Raw genomic sequence first — 24,497 nt, 5'->3', positions numbered from 1 at the left:
TGTTTGAAATACTAAGACTTTTCTACCTCAGAAATAGAATACCTTAGCTGTATTTGGATTTTTTTTATGAATTTTGGTCTGCAATGCTCTTCAACTGCGTACTTTTATTTATTTGGCCTTTTTTACTTTTTTGGATTCGAGCGTCACTAATGAGTCTTTGTAGACGTAACGCGTCTTGCGTAAATACAAAGTGTATTTATATACTGATGAAGGTTTTACTTTGTACCCAAAGAATGCAAACGTCAAGAAACAAGAAAAATAACTTATCCACACTAGATATGCTAGAGGATATGCTAGAATATAGAGTTTTGAATTCTATGTTCAAATAAAAAGTTGCATTCTACATATTTTAGTATTTTTGTTTTGAGTCATGTTGATGATTTATTTTTCAGTACAACATATCATTGTCGAATAGAAGATTCTATTTTTTATTTTTTTAATAAATATAGAAAAAAATCTCAAGGTTAACATTAATGTATAAATGTACAGTTAGAACGTTTGACATTTACTGTTAATTAAATGTTAAGACATAACATAAACATCTCATTTTTTTTCCTGAACAATTTATATGTTACTTAGTAATACAAGTTATTGTCAATGACTTGTAATTTACTTACAAACTAAAATCGCGCATGCAAAGGATTCAGTTATTATAAAATGTTTGTTTCGGACTTTTTAAAGGCCAACGTCTTAATGTTGTTTTTTTATTTGCAGGATATAATCAGCTTAGGACTGAAAATGTATGCCATTTTGTTTTTAATAATTTCAAATAAGACCTTGTACAGGTATTTTACAATTTCGTCCATAATAGGAGTCTAACAGAAATGTATCAACTGTTACACCTGTAATTACATGTATGTATCATGCAGACAGTACGAAGTCATGACGTGCTTCATTAATCAAAAAATCATAGTCATTTAATTCTCATCACATTGTCGTAAAGAGTACTTAGAAATCCATTATTTTTCAATACAATAATAAAATAGAATTCAGGAAAAATTATTAAATTTCTGTCTTAGATAAATTAACAGTTTTCTCCAAGTCAGTTGTCTTCTTTAAATAATCATCTCTCATGTATATGAGTTGAAACTTGAAAGCATTTGTTATTACAAAGAGACACACAGGCTTGTATCCTAGCTACATCCTATTCATTAAGCTTATATGTCACCTGAAAATATAAATTTTACAATGTCTAAGAACAAACCCACTAAATACAATATTGTATTGTTACAGTAGTTCGCCTTTCACTCTATTGGAAATGGTATGTGAAATTTTTGCAAGAAATCTCTAAAAGTAGAGTGCAGGATACTACGATCTTCTGAATTAGACCAGCGATTGATATTCTTTCAGCTTGCTGCTACTCCTGTAGGTTGCACTTTGTAAATAAAGCTGTTTCTTAAACCACGCCTCCTTTGGGTAGATCTAGAATATTCATAGAAAATTAGTTTTGTTCACATACTGGTCCCAATTATGATCTCTGTGTTCCATCTCATAGAGACATAACTTGGGAATGTTACCAGTAAATAAACATGTGCACATTGAAATCTGTGGTAACCCTCCATTTGAGGTAGACTTACATGTACTTAGGAAAAGTTGTGTTAGTTTAAACTCTGAAATGTGTAGGGCATATAAACGTTGAAAATATGCCGCACAGCCCCATATTTTGACCTTTTGAAAAAAAATATATTGCATATGAATTCTAGAATAAGATTTTTTTCAAAACTTCTTGGTAAAAGTAGTACAGTTTTAGCCGTAAAAGGAGTTCCTGTGGGAAATTGCATTGTCAATATTTACAGAAATGCAACCTATAACTGTGTGAATGTTTTTTGATACAGTATTATTAAATACTATAAGTGCGTTTATTGTACTTGGGTTTTTGTTGTTGATGATATATGAATTACACAGTCATGCTAAACTCCTTTTAATATTACATTTTTTCTTTCAGCTTTGTAATCTTCCTATCCACTTCGCAGGTCTTTGACAATAAACAGACACGCAAACGTTTATATGCTATTTAGTCTCTGGTGGAGAGTTGTCTCATTGGCAATTTTATCACAACTTCTAACACCGTTGGTTTTCCTGGTTGAAAAGTTTTACACTAGTCATTTTGGGGCCCTTTATAGCTTGCGATTCTGTGTAAACCAAGGTCGTACTTGCGAACTTACTTTGACATACATGTATATTGGTTACCTTTTTGAACATTGTGACTTGGATTGAGAGTTGTCTCATTGACACTGATGTCTACCACATCTTCTCAGTTATGTTGTAACAAAATATAGACGTATATATATATTCAACAAAGAATAGTGAAAGCCAACTTACAAATTTTAGAATATAGCAATACGAGAACATAGTAAAATAGCTCATTGCAGTAATTCAAATTAACATTATGGTTATGTGAATTTATATTCACTTAATACACATTCAGAACTAATTCAAAAAGCCTGAAATTATTTATCTTGTCTATATTAAAAATAATGTTCGAAAAATAGTAACAGACATGTATTATTATTAGATATTCATCTTGAAACGCTAAAATATATTTTTGTTGCATTGAAAATTATTTTGCCAAATCCATATAATGTATTTCCCTTGCAAGTCAATATACAAATGTATTTAAAAAAAAAAGAAAAAAAAACCCTGGACAAAACGGATGATGATGATAATGATGATGATGATGGATGACTGTTTAATACACAGCGGCGAATAAGCATGAGTATTTAAAACGAGACAGGCTATTAACCCTAACGTACTAGGCCGACACGCTGAGTCGGAGTTTTTAACGTGCTAGTTCACAAGGGTACAGTCTATAAGAAGACATGTCACTACAAAACGGAGGTTTTACTAAACGGTTAAATCAAAAACTCGGAATCTTTCATTTTCCCCCATGGTCACATCATTATAAGGCAGCAACCATTTGATTTTCTGGGGGCTATGGTTTTTTTTTGAAAAAAAATTTTGTTTCCAGGTTTTGGTGAAAAAAATAATTTGTTTTGGACCCTGAGAAAAAAAAATTATTTGTTTCACCCTCAGCTGCCACTATATGAAATGCTAAAATTGAAAAAAAAAATGTTTTCGGTTTGTCGCTAAAAAAATAGATTGTTCTTCGCTAGAGGCGAAAACAAAAAGTTTGCACAGAATAATTTGTTTTGGACCCTGAGAAAAAAAAAATATTTGTTTCCCCCTCAGCTGCCACTATATGAAATGCTAAAATTGAAAAAAAAAATGTTTTCGGTTTGTCGCTAAAAAAATAGATTGTTCTTCGCTAGAGGCGAAAAAAAAAAGTTTGCACAGAAAAAAAAACAAAGTCCCCCCCCCCCCCCCCCCAGAAAATCAAATGGTTGCTGCCTAAAGATGTACCAAATTTGATTTTAATTTTCATGTTAAACCTATATTGAGATGATTTGTAGTGATATATGACAGTTGCAATGATAAAGTATTAGAAGAGAGATAACTTAAACGTTCATTTTCATATAATAGCAGACATGAAAACATGAACAACATTTTCTTCCTTCTATTTGTGGACGAGTAGACGTAGCTTTAAATTTATTTCTCCAATTTATTTCAAACACGGTGTAGCTGATATACCCCGCATTGAACCCGATTTAATCCGAATGATCTATGCTGGTTACGGTTGTTAACATTTGGTCGCTTTTAGTAATTTTCTCTAAAAAAAAAAACCACGCCTAAACAATAATTATTACAATATTAACGAAAATATAAAATGCATTATATTTCATTATCTATTGTCAGGAGCATAAGAGATGTAGATTAGAAGATTCAACTTTTAAGCTGAACAAAAATTGACAACGCATTTCTTAAAAAACGACAAACCATCATAACATAATAAAAAAAAGGCAACAGTTCTATACCGCTATTCGAAATTCATCAATCGATTGAGAAGAAAAAAACAAATCTGGGTTACAAACTAAAACTGAGGAAAATACATTAAATAAAAAAGGAGAACTACGACACAACAGAAACACAACACTAAAATGTAACACATACAGAAAACACTTTGATCGTTGTTATAGTGATCTCACCATGCTCTAGCCTCTCTGATTTCGTCAGACGGCTTCAATCATCATTTATTTACATTATAGCAACAGCTGTACAGTGTGTGTACTTTGCGTTCACATGTAGAATGCGACGTATTCTAGAAGCAATTTTCATGTTTTTAAAAGAATGATTTAATAGCTTGAATTAGCACTCCTGCAAATTAAAGACAAATAAAATATATTATTTTAATGAGATAAAACTACGTCACAATAATTGATTAAATATGCATTTCTAGTGGTTTAGTTTTATTTTCAAAAATATAAATAAGAGGTATAAAATTCGTTTAAACAAACTAAAAGAAAAATCAAGATGGGATCACTTGAAATTTAACCGCAATGAAACCGACTTGTTATCACGTCTCATGGTAAAACATGTAGTACCCGATATGCTAATCCAAATAAGAAAAAAATACAACAAGACATATGACTTTTCTGGTGTAAAAAAATTAACAAAGACTACCAATTCATGTCACGTGTAATTGTACAACCAACACCTTCATTTCAGTTAACTAGTACTTTTTCGTAAAGCGGAGATAGCGTTTTTTTCCCACATTTTAGCAAACAATACAATAACCTGAATTATCTACAGTTTACAGCTTCATATGTACAATATACTACAGTACAAAACACCCAATCTCTATTTAGTGATACTACTTCTGTTAATAATGGAAATGAATGGCAGGCAAAACTAGTGTTGGATAATGCCCGCCATTATGAGCTCTGCCTTATGCATGTGGATATATAGTTCAACATATTTTAGATTTGAGAAACAGTGATTTTGGCATGCAAATGGTAATAGGTGGCCCAAGACCACAATTAATGACCCCGCTTTTCGTTGACAAATATAGTTCCCTTTCATTAGAGTGTATTTTTTTCCTTCCCTTTCTCGTTCATTTCTTAGCTTTTCTGGGGTGAACATGAAAGAAGAGGATAGAAATAAACTTTTGGATGTTTTATTTAAACAGATTTTAATAAGGAAAGAGTGATTATGTCAGGTGCAAAAAAGGTTTTATTTACACTTTTCGGAACATGGCTTAACTTGCCTATAGGGGTATTGATGTGTATTGGCTAAATTTGTATGATTTAATGACGCAATTTTCTATGTTTTTGGACTTGTACTGTACATTACACACACAACAAATTAAACAAAAAGAAAAGCCAACAGTTTTTTAATGTGACAAAATTTTTATTTGTAAATGCCTTTGTACAAATTGTAAAAAGAGTGCTTTTACAAATTAAAATTTGTACAAAATTGGACTATAATTAATTTATGACTTGTACAATAATCTGTAGTATGGATTTTGTTATAAAAAAAAGCATTGAAACACACTATAGAATTCTTATTCAATGACTACACAATTAACCTTATTTACAAAATACAGAAATACCCCATTGGAGACGAGATGTATGATTAATACATGCAATCGAGTTCATTTTGATAGTTCACTAGACATTTTTACCAGTGGAAAGTCTGAAAGATAATGAAAATTGGCCGCACTGAAAATTTTAAATATAATAGAAAATTTGGCTCACTGACAGATCTGATAGTATAATATAAGTTGTACCCCGTGACAATTTTGAAAATAATAGAAATTGGCTTTATTGACAATTATGAATATAACGAAAATTAGCCTCACTGACAAAATATTAACGCTGCACCTTTCACGCTGAAGTAGGAGACAGCCGAACAAACTTTGATCTATTTGTGCAGCTTGTACCAACGAAAGTTATTAAGACAAACTAAACTACCTGTCATTTCTAGAATATTTAAAAGAAATCCAAATCCTGTGGCCATGCACACCTTTATTATTTGTATTAACTTCCCATTAGGTATTAAAGCTGTACCTTTAAATCTGATGGGGCTTTAGTCGAACACACCATGCTTTCTTTATGCAGCTAGTACCAACAAAATGACTTAATACAACTATCTGTCATTTTCAGAATAATTGAAAGATATCAAAATCAACACCTTCATTATGTGTTTGAAAATCATACAGAATGCTATTTTTAAAACAGTATCTCTAAAATTGTAGGAGAAGATAGCTAGATAAACCATGTTATTTTATGCAGCTTGTACCAAAACAATGACTAAGTCCAACTACATGAAATTGTCAGAAATATTTGAGAAATATCTAAATCCTGTAGCCATGCACAGCTTCATTATGTAAGTAAACAAAATATTAAAGGTGTACCTTCTAAACTGAAGATGAGGTGACTAGCTATGTATCTTACTCTGGACAAACGGACGGACGGACAGGTGTACATAAATTTGACCCCTAATATTTTGTCGGGGCACATATAAAAAATCAAGACGGATTAATAGCACTCCGTATCAAAATATCATTAGCATGCTGATAAACTGGTCTTCTACATAAGAACATTCACCGAACCCAAATGGTTATCATCTGTCACTTCTACCTTTTATGTCTGTTTGTTTTGTTCATGCATCGTTATCAATATAATGGAATTTGATGCCACTGTGATACAAGTGAGAGGTTTAGCTAGCTTTAAAACCAGGGTTAATTCATTATTTTTCTACATAAGAAAATGTCTGTACCAAGTCAGGAATATGACCGTTGTTGTTCATTCGTTTGATGTGTTGGAGCTTTGAATTTTGTCATTTGATTAGGGACTCTCTGTTTTGAATTTCCGTCAGAGCGCAGCATTTTTGTGATTTTTGTTTTTTCTATACTCCTGGGCGAATACAATATTGCCTGTATATGGGAATTCCCTAAATGTTCGCCTTACTGACCACGAGAATCTCTCACAAACACATCTATGACCTTTGATCCGGCCTCTGACTTTCCAACCAAAGGTTTTAATCGACTCAACATTTTCTCCAGCGTAAAAACCGTTTTGCTACAATCAAATTATAGCTAAGTGTAACATTAGGACCCATCAATACAGCACTAGAATATATTACTAATTATAGAAAAGGGTAGAAAGTATATAATAGTGGATAGTTGTCTCATTGGCAATTATACCACATCTTCTTTTTTATATGTTCACAGGAGGTAAAGCCAGTCAACTATTTTCCAATAATTAAAAACAAAGAAATCTATACCAGTAGCTTGGAAAGCGAGTTGTCTCATTGGCATTCATACCACATCTCGAATACTTCGTTATGTATATATAGGGTTGTACACGCGTCGGTTCTGCTAGCGTTTTGAGTGTGAGGCGCGTCCGCAAACGCAACAGACATACATTTGTACATGACTGTATAGATCAATTTTAACCTTCTGTTCCGCTCTTAAACGAGTATAGTTGTTCGAATTGTAATGTAAGATGTTTACATTGTCATGTTAAGTGACTGAAGTAGGTAGCTCTTTTTCATCTGCTTGTCACTCAATTCAGCCGTATGCTGATTTTCGTTAACAATTTTACAGCACTTGTTTGTTTGCTGTCTCATTAACATTTATCCCAACGTCTTCTTTTATTTTAAAAATCCTATTAATAACATTTGTTTTCCTCAATGTTCATATTGAGATTAAATGATTTCTGAAATATAAAATGTATAGTAATGGTGTTACATGTATTAGGTGTATTTTATTAAACAAAATTTTTAATTAAGAGTTTATGTATTGCTGGAAGTATGTACATTTTTTCGATATTCTGAGTCAGAATAACGAGTTCAAAAATGTACTGTTTATAGAATTTAATAAAATCAAAATTATCGCATAATTATAGTTTATAAACTTTAATTTACACTTAGTGTAGGCAAATAAACTAGACACTGACATATATCATAACTAAAACATGTGTTGATAATAACATTTAGTAATACGGTATAATTTTCGTCTGCGCCAGATGAGCATTTCGACAATACAGTCCTGTATTTTTAGTAATGCTAGAGACTATAACATATGCTGAAATTCTAAAACTTATTACAAGAATAATACCAAATTAACCAAATGATACAAAAATATTTAACAAGGACTGTTTACCTTGAAAAAAATGTGAAGTACAGGTAAAATATAAATTCTTAAATGCAATTCTTTTGTAACGATAATTTTCATTGGACGATGACAAATATTTTAAAAGGAGAAATTCCACATTCTACCAGTCCATAGCTAAGAAAACTACCACTTTGATTGCCGATGTAATTTCTCAAAAAATAAACGTGAAAGTCATTCTGAAGCGTACCAAAGGTCTACAATTTATTTTTGACATCGTGAGTATAGATATAACGTCACATTGTTTAGTTGCTTTAGACAATGCAACAGTTTCGCAGACTTCTCCATATATGTAATTTTTTGCAAAAATGTTTGTTAAATGGTATTTATAGTAATATGCTGCATTAGAAAGGAGATAACTGTAGTGTATTTTAAGCTTGGCCTTCGTAAAACTTGATTTTACTGTCGCATATATCCGTTTACCTAGCTCCGCGACGCATTGCAAGGTAAGCTCAATTTGCGACAGTAAAATCTACGATTTACGAAGGCCAAGCTTCAAATACCATACCGTTATTTAATAATTAATATAAAAAAAAAATCGGGACAAAACGTTAACAGTACCTTTAAAAAAATCAATACGCATATATATAACAGTATATAATGAAAAATCTTCTAAAAGCAAGTCGAAGACAACAATTATTCTTGTTCTTAATTTTTACACGAAAACATCAGCCGCAGTACTTCAAAAATATTTTCCTTACTGCAGCTTTATAGACATTTACATGTAGCATAACAAAGAATTTTTATGTATATGTTCGAATCATATCTTCTTAAAAATTCGACATCTTGTTAGATTGAAAAGGTCGTATACATTTGTATACAATAAACACAACTCATATGCTTTAGCACCACCAGACTACCATAATCCTGAAACAACAGCAGACTGTATGTTTAAAGTGTGTATGTATTCACTCACATACTATCACGTCACCTCTATCTTCATGACTTTTTCTTGGCAGATAAACGGTGTACAGGCTCGTGTCTGTTTCTGTGCACAGAATTATCTATGGATTGACACACGTGATGGTCAAGGTTAGGTACTCCAAGTTCGTCATTTTCATGCCAACCTGCCTAAATAAAGATAAAAAAATCATTAAAGATATCAGGATTATAATTTTGTACACTATTCAACGTTTTTAGCAACACATGAGCGTTTCGTCTGCACAGGACTCATCAGGGATGGTTGATTGGAAAAATTCTTACGGATGTATAGCTCATTGCAACAATGTGTGTTGACAGATGCGTTGGTATCAATATTCATTAATGATATAGCTATATTTTTTTTACGCGCCATGTTTGGGCTGATTCGTTGTGGTAATTTTTTATGAGTGTTTGAAGCCCGAGTACCCGGAGAAAAACCACCGACTTCGATAAGAAAACTGACAATCCTAGTCAATCTTAGTGCTGGAAGCCCCAGTACCCGGAGAAAAACCACCGACTTCGATAAGAAAACTGACAATCCTAGTCAATCTTAGTGCTGGAAGCCCCAGTACCCGGAGAAAAACCACAGACTTCGATAAGAAAACTGACAATCCTAGTCAATCTTAGTGCTGGAAGCCCCAGTACCCGGAGAAAAACCACCGACTTCGATAAGAAAACTAACAATCCTTGTCAATCTTAGTGCTGGAAGCCCCAGTACCCGGAGAAAAACCACCGACTTCGATAAGAAAACTGACAATCCTAGTAAATCTTAGTGCTGGAAGCCCCAGTACCCGGAGAAAAACCACAGACTTCGATAAGAAAACTGACAATCCTAGTCAATCTTAGTGCTGGAAGCCCAAGTACCCGGAGAAAAACCACCGACTTCGATAAGAAAACTGACAATCCTAGTCAATCTTAGTGCTGGAAGCCCCAGTACCCGGAGAAAAACCACAGACTTCGATAAGAAAACTGACAATCCTAGTAAATCTTAGTGCTGGAAGCCCCAGTACCCGGAGAAAAACCACCGACTTCGATAAGAAAACTGACAATCCTAGTAAATCTTAGTGCTGGAAGCCCCAGTACCCGGAGAAAAACCACAGACTTCGATAAGAAATAGTAGTTGTTCTACTTAGACCCTTGGCCACCAAAGCCCACTGAGTTAGCTCTATGGTATAATATCATTTCTACCTGAGGTTTTTCTCCATTTGAACGACCGTTTGTTACTACACGCCCATTCGTGCTCTCAGAAGGACATCTAGTATACTCAATGTTGGCTGTACATTTCATGTCATTTCCAAAGAAATATAAACCCTGCAAATAAAGCAAATATTATGTGGATGATATACAAAAATGTACTACAATTCACAAAACACTTTTTTTCACCTGTGTTTTTTTTTTATCAAAATGTAATAATTATTTAGATAATAGGAACAAAAATCTCCGTGCAGTGACAAATATGTCAGAAAAAAAGAGAATACGACAGATTTTATAACGATAAAGGGTGATATTTAATAGGTGTATTGAAGTGAAAATGTGCAAGGGTCAATGGTAAAATATTAGAAAAAAGTTCCAATGTCCACTGCGTAATAATATTTTATCTATCAAAGGTTCATCTTCAGTAACTTAATGAAACATTTTTTTGTAGCGCTAACGAGTCCATTGCACATTAATTTAATATTTCCAAGGAGCATAACTTTTTTTTTCTTTTTTTTTAAGTCCGAGATATTATTGATATCAACCGATAGTATAAGTTTTATAAAAATCTGGCATAGATTGCAGATATTAAGCATTAAAAAATGTATATTTTAATAAAAATATGGCAAGAAAAGTACCGGTGAGAGCGCTAACAAAATCGGACGTAAGAATAGACAGACGCCGGGCCACACAGATGCTTTACTAGGGGGACAAATACGATGTACAGCAGTTATACTAAAGTTAAACTTACGCCTAACTTTTGAACTTTAGTCTTTGTTTTATGGAAATGAATGACACCAACAACAATTGCAAATACAAGTCCACCAATGAGAATGAAGAAAACTCCTGCGACTTTGTTCAGCGATAGTGATCGTTTCTTTGACTTCTAGAAAAAAGGAAAATATTATAAAAATCAAAGAATCACATGTTTTATAATCAGGTGACTGCATAATGTATATATTGAATGGACATATACATGTACAAAATTCGTTTCAAAGAGTTTTAAATAATTATACATTAAATGGAAATATACAAAATCCATTTTTTTTAGTTTGTATTTCCTTGTGTTTGCAGCATTGCTGAAGAAGTATCGTATAACTAAAAATTACAAATACCAAAGTTAATTTGCGGGATCGAAATTGGCTTTTTGAAAAGAAATTTCTCATCTGCTCTTTAATTAGATACCGAAACTTTAAAAAGATGAGGAGCAATAAAACGAAGATACCACACAACACAGACGATTATAAGAAACCCAGAAACACGTATCGGTTAGAATAGCAATTGTGTCTAGTATTTACTGCTTGATTTTAATTCATTAGTATTATATATAAAAAAGAAGATGTGGGATGAATGCCAATTAGAGATAACTCTTCACAAGAGACCCAAATGACACAGAAATTATCAACCATAGGTCACCGTACGGCCTTCAACAATGAGCACAGCCCATACCGCATAGTCATCCATTAATTACGTTACCGAATGTGATTCCTGGACTCCACATCCACCTTTTTCAATCCACCATTGGTTTTTCAATTTAATTAACATCCCATTCTCCTTTAGTTTTAGGACAGCTATTGATATCTGATCCCTGTAAAATATATTCATTACGATGTAAAATGATTTAGCACACAATATTTAACATGCGGTGATTTTCAAACAATGAACAAATAGTCAAGGAACTTCCGGATTTGAATATCAATATACAGATCATACAAGTTCCAATGCAAATGGCAGATGTTTAACTGATAAACTAATACCAAGCAGGTTATTGAACAAAAAAATGAATGCATAGATTGGAGATGGTACAGTTCATGTATGACTATATCTTACTATTTTTTTTTGTTTGTAAAAGTTCTTTTTGAAAAAAATAGGTATGATTCAGATAGCTTTCGTTTAAAGTCGTACGATCCTTAAAATTTCACAAACATGAGTATATTTTAAATTATATTTTGTACTTATATGGCTCAGTTTTAATGTAAAACACCTGTAAATAAACAAGAATGTGTCCCAAGTACACGGATGCTTCATCCTCACCATTATGTTCTATGCTCAGTGGACTGTGAAAATGGGATAAAGTCTCTAATTTAGCATTAAGATTAGATATCATATCATAGGGAACATGTTTACTAAAATTCAAGTTGATTGGACTTAACGTCATCAAAACTACCTCGATTACAAACTTTAACCTGAAGCGGGACATACGAACGAACGGATGGACGATACGACCAGAAAACATAATGCCCATAAATGGGGCATACAAAAATCTGCACATAATACTTAGTTATTATAGATAGTAAGTTCTTGTGCAAGTATCCAATGTTTTCTTTATAATCATAACCACAAGAAAATCGATATATGATTTAAAGGAGCAAACCTTTTCTTTCAGTACAAATGTTTTCAGTGTTACTTCCTGCAATTCTTTTCAAATCCTAGACAATGTCAGAGGGGGGGGGGGGCATTATGATTACCTTAACCCAGAGCGCTTCCATGTGGCGATGCCATAACCTTTTGAATTGAGATTTGGTCCAACTTGCATGGTATCGCATGGTTCCTGATGATTGAAGTATTCGTTATAAACGGATTCCATTAGGAAAGCATATTTTCCTTTCATATTACGAACACGTTCTACACCTTCTTTCGATGAATCGACAAATCCCGTTGGCTGGGCAGAAGTCATATAATTCCACATTGTTTGGTATACAGGCACCTCAGAATTCTATAATAAAATAATAAATCAAAATGATGTTACGTACTAGTACAGAATGTATATACTTTTATATTTCTGAATATGTCGCTCAACTTCTCAGCATAGTAGGTAAATCTTAAAATGCAACCTCTATACATGTACACATGCAAAAAAACGCAATCAAAGTGCGCGAAAAGAGTAATTGAAGTTTTTTTTCTTTTTTTTAAGAGAGACATGGCCAGTTATGTGCATTTACAATGTGCAATAAGTTTTAGAAAGGTTACATTCCCGTATTCGTCATTTCACGGTGGGTATGGTTGTCCTGCGAGAGAACGTACTGTGCTGGTGATTCGGTCCTGACGGGTGCTGGTTATCAATGAAAAAATGTAAACAAAGACGAAAATGATGATTTTTGACGTTTTCACTAATAAAAAAAGGTAGAAAACAGTTGAGATTTTTCAATTTTTTTTCTTATGGGTTCATATGTAAACCATTGAAAAGTTGACCCTCTAAACTGTTTCAGTAAGCGTAACACAAAAATGCTCATTTTCAGAAAATCTCGAACTGAAAAAATAAAACAAAAATGCTTATAGAGTCCGCTTTCTATACCGCAATCCATACGACAAAACTATTTTGTAAAAAAACATTGCAATTTATAAAAAAAATAGCATTATCTCAATTTACGCATGTCCTGATACTGTGCTGGTGGGTCCTGTCATTGTGCTGGTGGGTCCTGATACGGTGCTGGTGATTTTGGATTAGAAGTTGGTCATATTTGAAACAAATGTTACAAAATCAATAAAATTGGGCATATAATTGTTGTCAATAGGATCTATTACTCCTATTTAGCTCTTGTGCATCAATTTGGCTGTTTAATATGTGTTTTCAAATGATCGTAACTTGTATAACATAATTACATAAAAGGGCAACATCTTTCGTCCAATATCAGAGAACAATATATAATATCTAAAATAAGAATAGTTTTATTAAGATATTAAATGCCCCTTACATTGATGCCTCAACAATGATCAAAGCCCATGCCGCATAGACATGTTTGTCAGCGCTCCGCATACCCCTCCCCACTTCCACCCAACCAACCCTCCTCATTTCCTCCTCCATTGTTACAGTGGTGTACCAACAAAACAATTTATCACATTAAATAGTTAAACAAATACACACATTATTGAACAACGAATGCTCGCAGGTACTGAAAGCTAGTTCAAAGACGCATTTTCAACTAATAGATAAACCATGTTCTCATATACAAAAATCTCAATCGTGTCGATTAAAAATCTCAAAACTTAAGATCACATTTAAATGTTTGAAGAAGCAGAACTTTAAAAGTGTGCAGTGAATCTTGTGCTCACAACAGTAATTGTCATAATTATGTTTACATGAGACTTATAAAGGAATTAAGAAGGTACCAAGAAATGTTTTACAGTTCAATTTAATGATCATGAATGGAAGGTGAATGGAAACTGTGAGGGTCAAAATCTTAAATTGCTTATGAATGTTGCTGGACCCAGTTTCGTTATCTGATCTGAATGTTCTGAAATGTGCAAGGTAGAAAGGCATTTTGAATTTTTTTTACTCGGAAAGTTTTACCCTAATTGCTTCAACTTTTGCAATATTAAAGCCGATTTCAATGAATGTGAAGACAAAGGGAATATCTTTGGTTATATTGCTTGATGAACAGAAAAGTCATTGTTAGGTTATGTAAACTACCCTACTTTAAGAGTATACTAGTCCGACAAATGACACATCTTTCTGTCTGTAGGACCAGGCTACTTCGAAAGGAGGGTACGGTTTAGCTTACAAGCAAGCTAACCAAAGATATCATGTTTGCCTATATACTCGATGGAATCGGCTGTAACTAACAACTCGAATACATTTTAACAGACGGTGGTCATGTTTGTTGATGAATATTGTTTTTCCTAGATTCACTCTTGAAAATCATTTGGTAACATTTGGTCAAGTAATTTCAGAAAAGATCTTTTTGTAATTGCGGACGCCAAGACAATACATGAACCTTACACGAACTCTCGACACAGGTGAGCTTATATATGATCTTATAGCGATTCAGGTTGATAACCATTTGGAATTAAGCTAGTTTTTGTGTGTGTGTGTGTAGATTTGTATTGTTTTAAACTGTTATGACCTTTTAAAGTTTAATGTACATGTAGGTGTTTAATCTAAGAATTTCTTTTTTAAACTCAATTGGTAGTATGAATCTATTGATTGATTGATTTTTGGTTGCTTAACGTCCAGTGGCAAATATTTCATGCATATTCAGGACGAGAACAAGTTCACAATAAATACAATAGGTAGAACTTGTCATAAAAGAGGCCAATAGTCGTGGAATTTTGGACTGCCACTGGAAAATGGGGATGTATTGGATAGGAACAGAAATTTTGCCTTGCAGCAGGCCACCTACGGACCCATCAAAGAGTTGCTGCATGGGTTATTAACGTGCCAAGAGCGTGGCACTCTCTTTACACGAGACATCGGATTTAACGTCCCCATTCTGACCGGACGCGACTGCGAACTTGATAAATCCCGCACAGCCAAACGGACGCCCCACTTCGGCAAGCGTTTTACTGCCGGACAGGAGAAGACCAAGTGACCACATTTCTATTTCCCAGTAACCCTTGTGGAATTTTGAAATGCACAATTAACAAAGCAAACGTTAGTTTCAAATACTTTTAAATAGATTTTTAAGGATAATGTACCCATGCGTTGGTCCTATGCTAAACATAACAAAAATCTCTTTACAAACGTCTTTGAATTTTCTACAAAAATAGTGATTTTCTTTTCACCAAATTCTCTTTTTTTTTTCTAAAAACAGTAATGAACTATAAATAATAATGCTTTGCAAGAAGTTTCCCCTTGATATATGTACAAAATTATGTCCCTATTATTCATTGTCTGTGCTGTTTTGATACTTTTGCAGTTTGCACATTTCGTAATTGACAAGTCACAGAAGGGGTCATAAACCATACACGAAAAGATAAAATATTGATCTGAGTACTTAATTCGCATCTCTGAACCCCCACCCCGGTTTGTTTTTTAGGAGGGTGTCCAAAAATGATCGATTACAGATAGCCGAGTACGCATTTTACTTTCCAGGCGTGTTTACGTTGATTGTTACTGTCCTGAAAACGGATAGATGGAAACAAAAATGTTTGATATATCTGGCTTTAGATTTGTTTTTTTTAAATATAAATTAAGGCTACATTTAAATATAATAATACTAAGAATTCACAATTTAAAAAAATGCAGACAAAAATGGATGAAGTGAAAAAATTAGTAAGGAGTCATTACTACAGAGATGGTGTGTTTGACACACAAAACTTAAAAGCTTAGTGATATTAATACCAATATTAAAATAAAAGTGTATTTGAGTTACGTATTTTTTCCATTTACTCATTTTCAGTTATAATTAAGGCACATTTGATTTTTATTCATAAAATTTTTTAAACATAGTAAATTAGGACACATTGTCCACTTCCTCCCCCGTAATTCTTATCAAAAATATTTATTTATTTTGGAATTTTGAAATGAAAAAGCTAAGAAATCTTAGTTTTGTTAGTGGTCTCTAGGTTATCTCGTCTTCATTCTCTGGCATATTCTAGTCTGCCCTTTCATAAAATAGTGATTTGTTTTAGTGTTCTATCGAACTTTCGAAAAAAAAAATGATAACCTCTCAGACAAAAAAATTATGTTGAAAAAATCTTACAGATACAGCAAGTGATTCTTAATGGCTATAAGATACATTTTTCTTTTAAAATACAACTTTTTAATCTTACGGGAAACTATTCTTAGCTTAAAACTTTTACTGCAACCTCGCTCTTACTTACACCCCCCCCCCCCAAAAAAAAAAACCGCAATACTATTGTCATTCTTATAGTCAGCACTCAATTGTTCACAAAAAATGTGATTTAAGCTGCTAAAGACATATGATTCAAACGCTCAGAAAGTCCTTTGTTCTATATTTTTTCTCTCCATTTTTATGCAAAACGGTAACCTTTTACATTTATATTTAATGGGTTATTGTTAAAGGTATTACGATGACGTATGGTTATTAACACATACTTCCTTTGGTTTCTTAAAGAAACTTGTCCATTGACAACAAACATACCACATCATCTACTTTATATAAGTATTGTATAAATTACAACGTATTTTGGTGATCTTGCAAAATAATCGTTATCCCGAAAATCGTAAACATATTTTCTTGTCTTAAAAGGGGACAAGAAGGGTCCCATTAACAGGCCAATAAATAAGATAACAGTTAATTTAAAAAAAAAATAAAAAAAATAAGGGTATTTTTTCTTGCATAATAACAGTAAACGGATTCAAAACAATGTCAATTTCAAGAAAACAGGCAACAGTTAATTAGTCAATAACAGTACAGCATCAATGATCTTGAATATATACCACTTTTAACTAAAATATAAAGGCACAGAACCAGGACATCGGAGCACAGAACCAGGACCGTTTTTCTTATCACCAGCACCGCGTTAGGACAATTCCGTTTAACGAACTTGCACGACTTTTGCAATATAATATTGTTGTAATATACTTTGCATGGTACTTATGACGCATCAGAGAAAAATTAAGCAATAAAACAGTCGTTTTATTGCCGTTCTGATACAATGTAAACAAACCCACCAGCACAGAATCAGGACCCACCAGCACCCGTCAGGACCGAATCACCAGCACAGTACGTTCTCTCGCAGGACAACCATACCCACCGTGCATTTGTCTTTATAATTGTAAAAAGCAAATACGTATAGACCGACCAGTTATTAAAGAATACAATATTATGTTTGGAAAATATAAATATCATACCGGATTTATATGATGATGTGTTTAACAATAGCTGTTAACTAGGTTAACACTTTCTTTGGCAGTTTAATTGATTGCAGAACAATAAATTATGGTAATAAAAAAGACAAACAATTTTGAATGAAATACCAACTGACACGGAAAAAATCCTGTGTTGATCCTGATGCCAGTGTTCCATATGCGATTTCTGTTTGCTTTGCCAAATCATCGACGCCTTCAATAGGGGTAAGTAACTTTTCTATGGTAAGAAATGCCGCTAGATTTGCTGTATAAGATGAAATTGTTATCAGCACAACAAACCACCAAGCTCCACCAACTATTCTTCCCGCATTAGATCTTAAAATTAGTAGAAAAATGTATATTTACATGTTAGGCACCTTTTACAATCTCATTAATATGCAGTGATTTCCTTATTTACATTTTCACTTATTAATGAGATGGCAGGCCATGAGATCGGCCTTTTTCCTGTAATGGATTACATTGTATTTAATTTTAAGACAATGTTTTGCTGAATTAATTATTCTAACCCCTTCAAATAAAAGTTTTTAATCTATCATTTTTTTAGAATGCTTTTATCAGAGGTCAAACGTGTAGATTGTATGATTGATTTGCGTCAATTTGACTATATCGTAAAGTCGGTTTTTATTGGCGGAGCAAGACAGAGTGCCGGGAGAGAATCAAAGAACTTCGGTAGGACAAAGCACAAACCAACAATGTAATCATTTGAGAATGGAGTTGTAGATATGTAAGGTTTGTTTGACGCAATGATCGTAGTATGTGCCATGATGTTGTCATTTTTCTCTCCAACTTATGCATGTGTATTCTATCTGGTATCTTCAGCGTTTAATCCGATGCCACGTGTAAAAAGAGTACCGCGCTGTCTGGCCGTTTAGAACCCTTGTAACAACTCGTGAGTGGTGCATAGGTAGCCTGTTACAAGGCAGAATATCCGTCCCTATCAAATTTACCCTCATTTTCAAAGTGGCAGTCTTAATTTCCTGACATTTATTCTGGACGACCTAGGACCTTTCTATTGTTTTGATTTTTATTTGCTCACTCCCTGAACATGCATGGAATATTTGCCACTGTACGTTTATCAATCAAGCACGGTATCTGTGGTCTCTTTTTTCGGATAACTATTTTTGTTTATCCCAGTACATATACACATACCTTGGACAAGTGTCTGATCCCTGCAACATCATAGATCCCATGGTAAACCAAAACGAACTAGCTAAATTAAATTTATTATTTCCGAGTTTAAAAGGTTTTGACCATTCCCATTCAGATGGACTAAATCTTCCTACTAGAAATATTCCAACACTGACGACAAAGTAGGATATTACGATACATAACCATAAAAATATAGAGAAAGGTTGCATAAACGCAAATACTCCAGGTTTCTGAATATCTGGTTTCTTTATCATAATGCTGATACCAGTATTCATAAATGGTTCTGAAAAGTCTACATACTCTTCTCTATGTCGTGTAATCGTCAAAGGAGCGATTGATATATCAACTTCCTGCAACATAATAACACAATAAATAATAATAATGAAAACAAGAATGTGTCCCCAGTACACGGATGCTCCATCCGCATTTTCATTTTCTATGTTCAGTGGACCGTGAAAAAGGGGGATGGGAATCTCTATTTTGACATCAAAAGACAGATCATATCATGGGGAGCATGTGTACTAAAAAATGGAAAATAACACGTTTAATTATTGCATGCGTCCGAAGTGCTTTTCTGGATTTACCTTCATCAGGAACGCTCGAATCAAAACATTTGAAATCCGAAGATGTATAAGTACCGAACCTGTTGAAGAGCTATATGACAAAAAAATCCTAAAAAATATAGCCAAATTCATCTAAGGTCAACTTTGCATGAGGGAGTTGAAACCTTAGTTTCTTAATAATTTCAAAATTAAAAACTAAGTTTCAAGTTGATTGGACTTCCAACTTCATCAAAAACTACCTCGACCAAAAACTTTAACCTGAAGCGGGACAGACGGACGAACGAACGGACGGACGCACAGACCAGAAAATATAATGCCCATAAATGGGGCATATAATAATTATAATATAATTGATAAGAATAAGAAGAATAATGAGCATGATTGTTGATTCAAATATTAATGCGCCAAATGGACGTTTTATAACAAATGGTGTTTCATATGTTTTTTGTAATTTCAAATATAACTGTTCAATATATCTTGCGTTTCTATATACCGATAGCACTTGCAATTTATGTATATGAACGGGGTTTTACTACTGCTATATATTGTCACAATAAAATTAAAATTAAATTGTGTATGTCTAATATCCTTTGTTTACAGTTACATTCAATTTGGTTGTTTCTATAACGTCCCTTTTTCTATTTGATTTATGTTTTATTGATACGAATTTGTGTGCATAGATATATAAATTAATTTTGGATGTAACGCGTCTTCTGATTGGCTGATGTTATTTTGTTATCAGCCCATATACATAATTTTGACATGTAACCCTAACGTCATTAATGTTTTTTCATGGTTTTTTACAGTACAAATGGAATTTAGAATTAAATTATAAGAAATGACTGTGATATTTTTTCTGTCTTTTCAAAATAACATAAAAAATGGGGTGCACACTGTTAAATAACCCGCTACGCGCGTTATTCAGTGTGCACCAATTTTTTCATGTTATTTCTTCATAGACCGAAAAATATTACAGTCATTCCTTGATTATCGTTGTGAATATGAACAAAACAAAATCGACAAACACGAGGTATTATCGTTTATGAAATAATTATAAATAAGAAGATGTGGTATGAGTGCCAACTCACAATGTTTAAAACATTAACATTTGTAAGACTCATTTGTTCAATTTGACAAATATTCTGCACAAACCATTAACAGCTACGATAAGCTCCCTTCTTTTAAAATATATCATTTTAGCCAATAAAACCATATATATAGCCACATTATAAGGCTAGCAATCGGAATCATATTTTTGTTAAGTTATAATTTCAAGATGGTATGAATATCGAATGAAACGTTGTTCACAAACATTTCATTACCTTCCTTATGATACGACCAATTAATCCATTCCATGAATTGTTTTCGTATATGTATGTTCCGTAAATTCCGTCAGTACTATGCTTTAACTTGTATTTAAAATCTGCTATGCTTGCAACTTCACGTATCAACTCTACAGAAAAACCTGTGAACAAAACATAACACTTTGTATTTAAAATCTGCAATGCTTGCAACTTCACGTATCAACTCTACAGAACAACCTGTGAATAAAACATAACACTTTGTATTTAAAATCTGCAATGCTTGCAACTTCACGTATCAATTCTACAGAAAAACCTGTGAATAAAACATAACACTTTGTATTTAAAATCTGCAATGCTTGAATCTTCACGTATCAACTCTACAGAACAACCTGTGAATAAAACATAATACTCTGTATTTAAAATCTGCAATGCTTGCAACTTCACGTATCAACTCTACAGAACAACCTGTGAATAAAACATAATACTCTGTATTTAAAATCTGCAATGCTTGCAACTTCACGTATCAACTCTACAGAACAACCTGTGAATAAAACATAACACTTTGTATTTAAAATCTGCAATGCTTGCAACTTCACGTATCAACTCTACAGAACAACCTGTGAATAAAACATAATACTCTGTATTTAAAATCTGCAATGCTTGCAACTTCACGTATCAACTCTACAGAACAACCTGTGAATAAAACATAATACTCTGTATTTAAAATCTGCAATGCTTGCAACTTCACGTATCAACTCTACAGAACAACCTGTGAATAAAACATATTAAGGATGTACACCTCTGAGGAGTCAAACATTTCTAGAATTAAACTTTTTTTCTTAGCCTGATTTTTGGGTTTATAAGACTGTAACAAAATAATTGGCAAAGAAAAAATCATATGGTGGTGAACTTCTTTTTTTGCTATGGTCCTTTGAAAATGCCCAACTTTGATGAATTTCCCATTTTTCATCGAATTTTACCTATTTTTGGGCTATTATCTTGAAAAAAATTACAGTTCCACAATTAAACTTTTGTTCATACTTTCTATAAAGATTAAGTGGACCAATCTGAATAAATTTTACTTAAAAAAAATATAGGTAGGTGTTAATATAAGAAAGTTTTATCATATTTTGACGCTTTTTTGTGTAAAATTTACCATGCTGTCAATTTTCTATTTTTGTGATTTTTCTCAGTTTAAAGAACAAAATGCATATTATTTCAACTTTTTTGTTATAAATGATTGATAAAATACATATCTAAGAAATTTGAAAAGACCAAAATGAAATGGGATGTACATGATTCTTGTAAAATCATTTTTTGTATCCCTCACCCATTTTCTCAACATTTTGGCTAAAAATACTGACTTGATTGGGCATAAAATTTGAAAACTGGATTACTCAAAAACCGTTCATTGTAAATACATAATTTTTTCAAAGAGTTATGTTTGATTATAATATTTTTAGAATTCATTGATATTTTCCACCTGCATAGCATGTTTTTGAAATATTTCAAGAACGAGATTTCAATGAGACTGAACGAGACTGAAATGTCAGAAGAATACATCCTTAACACTAAAAGGAAAAATATATAGTTTTATTACTAGTGAGGATAATTTAGAATTACAATCTTCACAATTTTTTTATTTTTCATCATGATAATGTTAATGCAATTTATTGTTTTTGATACAAAAAAATGAATGTTGATAACTTATGTCACTGAACGAACTGTATCAAGGTTGACGTTACACCATTGAGAGGAGGGTAATATAAAGAAAAGTAGTGTACAAACATTTTTCTTAAATATTTCCTGCAATTCGAACTGGTTTTACAGACAAAATAGAGTGCATTTGGACAGAAACATAATTATGATAATTAGATTAAAATGGAAAATGGAAACAAGGAATGTGTCAATGAAGGAGTGACAGACCGACTTTGGGGCAGAAAATAGCCCAAGGTCACCAATGGGTCTTCAAAGCTAGAAATTGTACACCGGTTTAATTGTAGTATTGCAACCAAAGGCGGGCTTCAGCTGGCCCCAAAACAATAATGTTACTAATTCAGCGAAATAGACCTAACACTACAACTACGAAAAATATAAATAACTTTTTTTTAAACGAACACACAAGAGAAACAATGACTAAGGTTCCTGACTTGGGACAGACACAAAAAAAATTAAAAAAAATCGGCAGATTTTGGATTTTTTATCATATAAAATCATAATAAGCAATAAATATTTAAAACAAGATTGAAAATTCAGTAATTTCAGTAGTTCAGAAGAAGAGTTTTTCGAATTATTCTAACATAAAACGTTGCACAACAGTATTTTTTGTGTAGAACAGTTAACAATTACCGATTGACAACAAATGTATACTATTTAGGCAATAAGGCATATGCATAGTTATTTTTTTATTTGGGACTCATAAAATTATGTTCTGTTCAGACCACTATCTGGTGTATTTTCGAAATGATGCTTGGCGCAGACAAACCAATATTAACAGTTCAGTTAAAAACAGTATATACAATTAAAATCGCACACAGTTTTTGTCTTCTATATCTTCTGCAACTCACACTTTAATGTGTCAATTGAGTTGCAGGCTACAGTAGTTGGTGGCAGGCTGTTCCATAATCTGATGGGAAGAACGAGTGCTGGTATAGCTGCGTTCCAGCAAATACAACAAGAAATCTTTGATTGTGTCCTCTTACGGTTGCTGCTGTTGGAATTAGGAAAGATGTTGGTTTTGCAACCAGGTGGTTAACTATGTGGTACATCATCATGACTTTGTTTCTAGCTCTGCGTTTTTGTAGTGATGGCCATTGCAGCTGGTTTAATAGGTTTGTTACACTGGTGGTCGGTTATGAGTGATGTTTGCAGTGTGTTGATCCCAAATGATACTGGCATACTCTATGTGCGGTCTCACAATGGTCTTGTAGCAGAGTTCATTGGTCTTCCGTTGACATTGGTATATAATATATATTTTTGCAGAAAAGCTCTATTGTTGTTGGCTTTCCTCACTACTTGTTCTATGTGAGTAGTCCAGTTCAGTTTGTGGTGGGTATTGGATCCCAGATATTTTCTGGGTTCGGCTTCCTCTAAGACGTGGACATGGATGTTATATGGCTGTCTTATAGTTCCTCCTGAATATGCATGAAATATTTGACACGGGACGTTAAGCAACCAACAATTAATCAGTCTTATAGTTTTTTTCTTGTTGTTAATGTGCATGACTTGATATTTGTTAGGATGGAATTCCATGAGACAATCATTATCCCATGTTCTCTAGATCTTTTTGTAGTAGTGCTGCGTCTGTGCTGTTTTTTTATTTTCCTGTACAAGACGCAGTCATCGGCAAATTGTCTAAATAATGATGTGTTGATTGTGTACTCTTGAAGGTTGTTTATGTATCAAAGAAATAGGATGGGCCCCAAGACACTGCCCTGAGGAACTCCTGATTGGACAGGTGCGGTGTTTGATCTTCCGTTATCGAGGACGACCTACTGTGTTCTTTCGTTTAGAAAGTCTTTACTCCAGATATATATGGAGACTATCCCGTATTCCATAGTTATGTAATTTATGCATGAGTCATCTATGTGGTACCTTGTCAGTGAGTTCCGTTTAAATAACATGTCATATTCAATCGAACAGAGGTTATTAAGATCGTCTTTTAAGTACTAGTATTAGACATTTGAAAAACCTTTTTTGTTTTAAACCTGTCAACCATGTAATACAAATTAATTCACAGACAATGCCGGCCAATGAGAAATACACGGTTACAAAATTATATGTATGGAACAATTGACAAC

General features: G+C 33.1%; 1 protein-coding gene across 1 annotated transcript in view; it reads right to left on the bottom strand.

Annotated features, from left to right (window-relative positions):
• Nucleotides 1-8,570: 8,570 nt before the first annotated feature.
• Nucleotides 8,571-24,497, bottom strand: part of LOC134697656 (glutamate receptor 3-like) — a 48,646-nt gene continuing 32,719 nt past the window's right edge. The window contains exons 11-18 of the mRNA XM_063559940.1: nt 20,716-20,858; nt 18,831-19,180; nt 17,798-17,996; nt 12,595-12,842; nt 11,603-11,714; nt 10,878-11,012; nt 10,121-10,243; nt 8,571-9,082 (exon numbers count right to left, since the gene is read on the bottom strand). Coding sequence (XP_063416010.1) covers nt 8,951-9,082; nt 10,121-10,243; nt 10,878-11,012; nt 11,603-11,714; nt 12,595-12,842; nt 17,798-17,996; nt 18,831-19,180; nt 20,716-20,858 — 1,442 coding nt within the window. The 3' untranslated portion in view covers nt 8,571-8,950. The remainder of the gene's footprint in view (nt 9,083-10,120; nt 10,244-10,877; nt 11,013-11,602; nt 11,715-12,594; nt 12,843-17,797; nt 17,997-18,830; nt 19,181-20,715; nt 20,859-24,497) is intronic.

Source organism: Mytilus trossulus, chromosome 14, assembly GCF_036588685.1.
Source record: "Mytilus trossulus isolate FHL-02 chromosome 14, PNRI_Mtr1.1.1.hap1, whole genome shotgun sequence".
Lineage (NCBI taxonomy): Eukaryota > Metazoa > Mollusca > Bivalvia > Mytilida > Mytilidae > Mytilus > Mytilus trossulus.
This window is presented reverse-complemented; position numbering and strand designations above follow the sequence as displayed.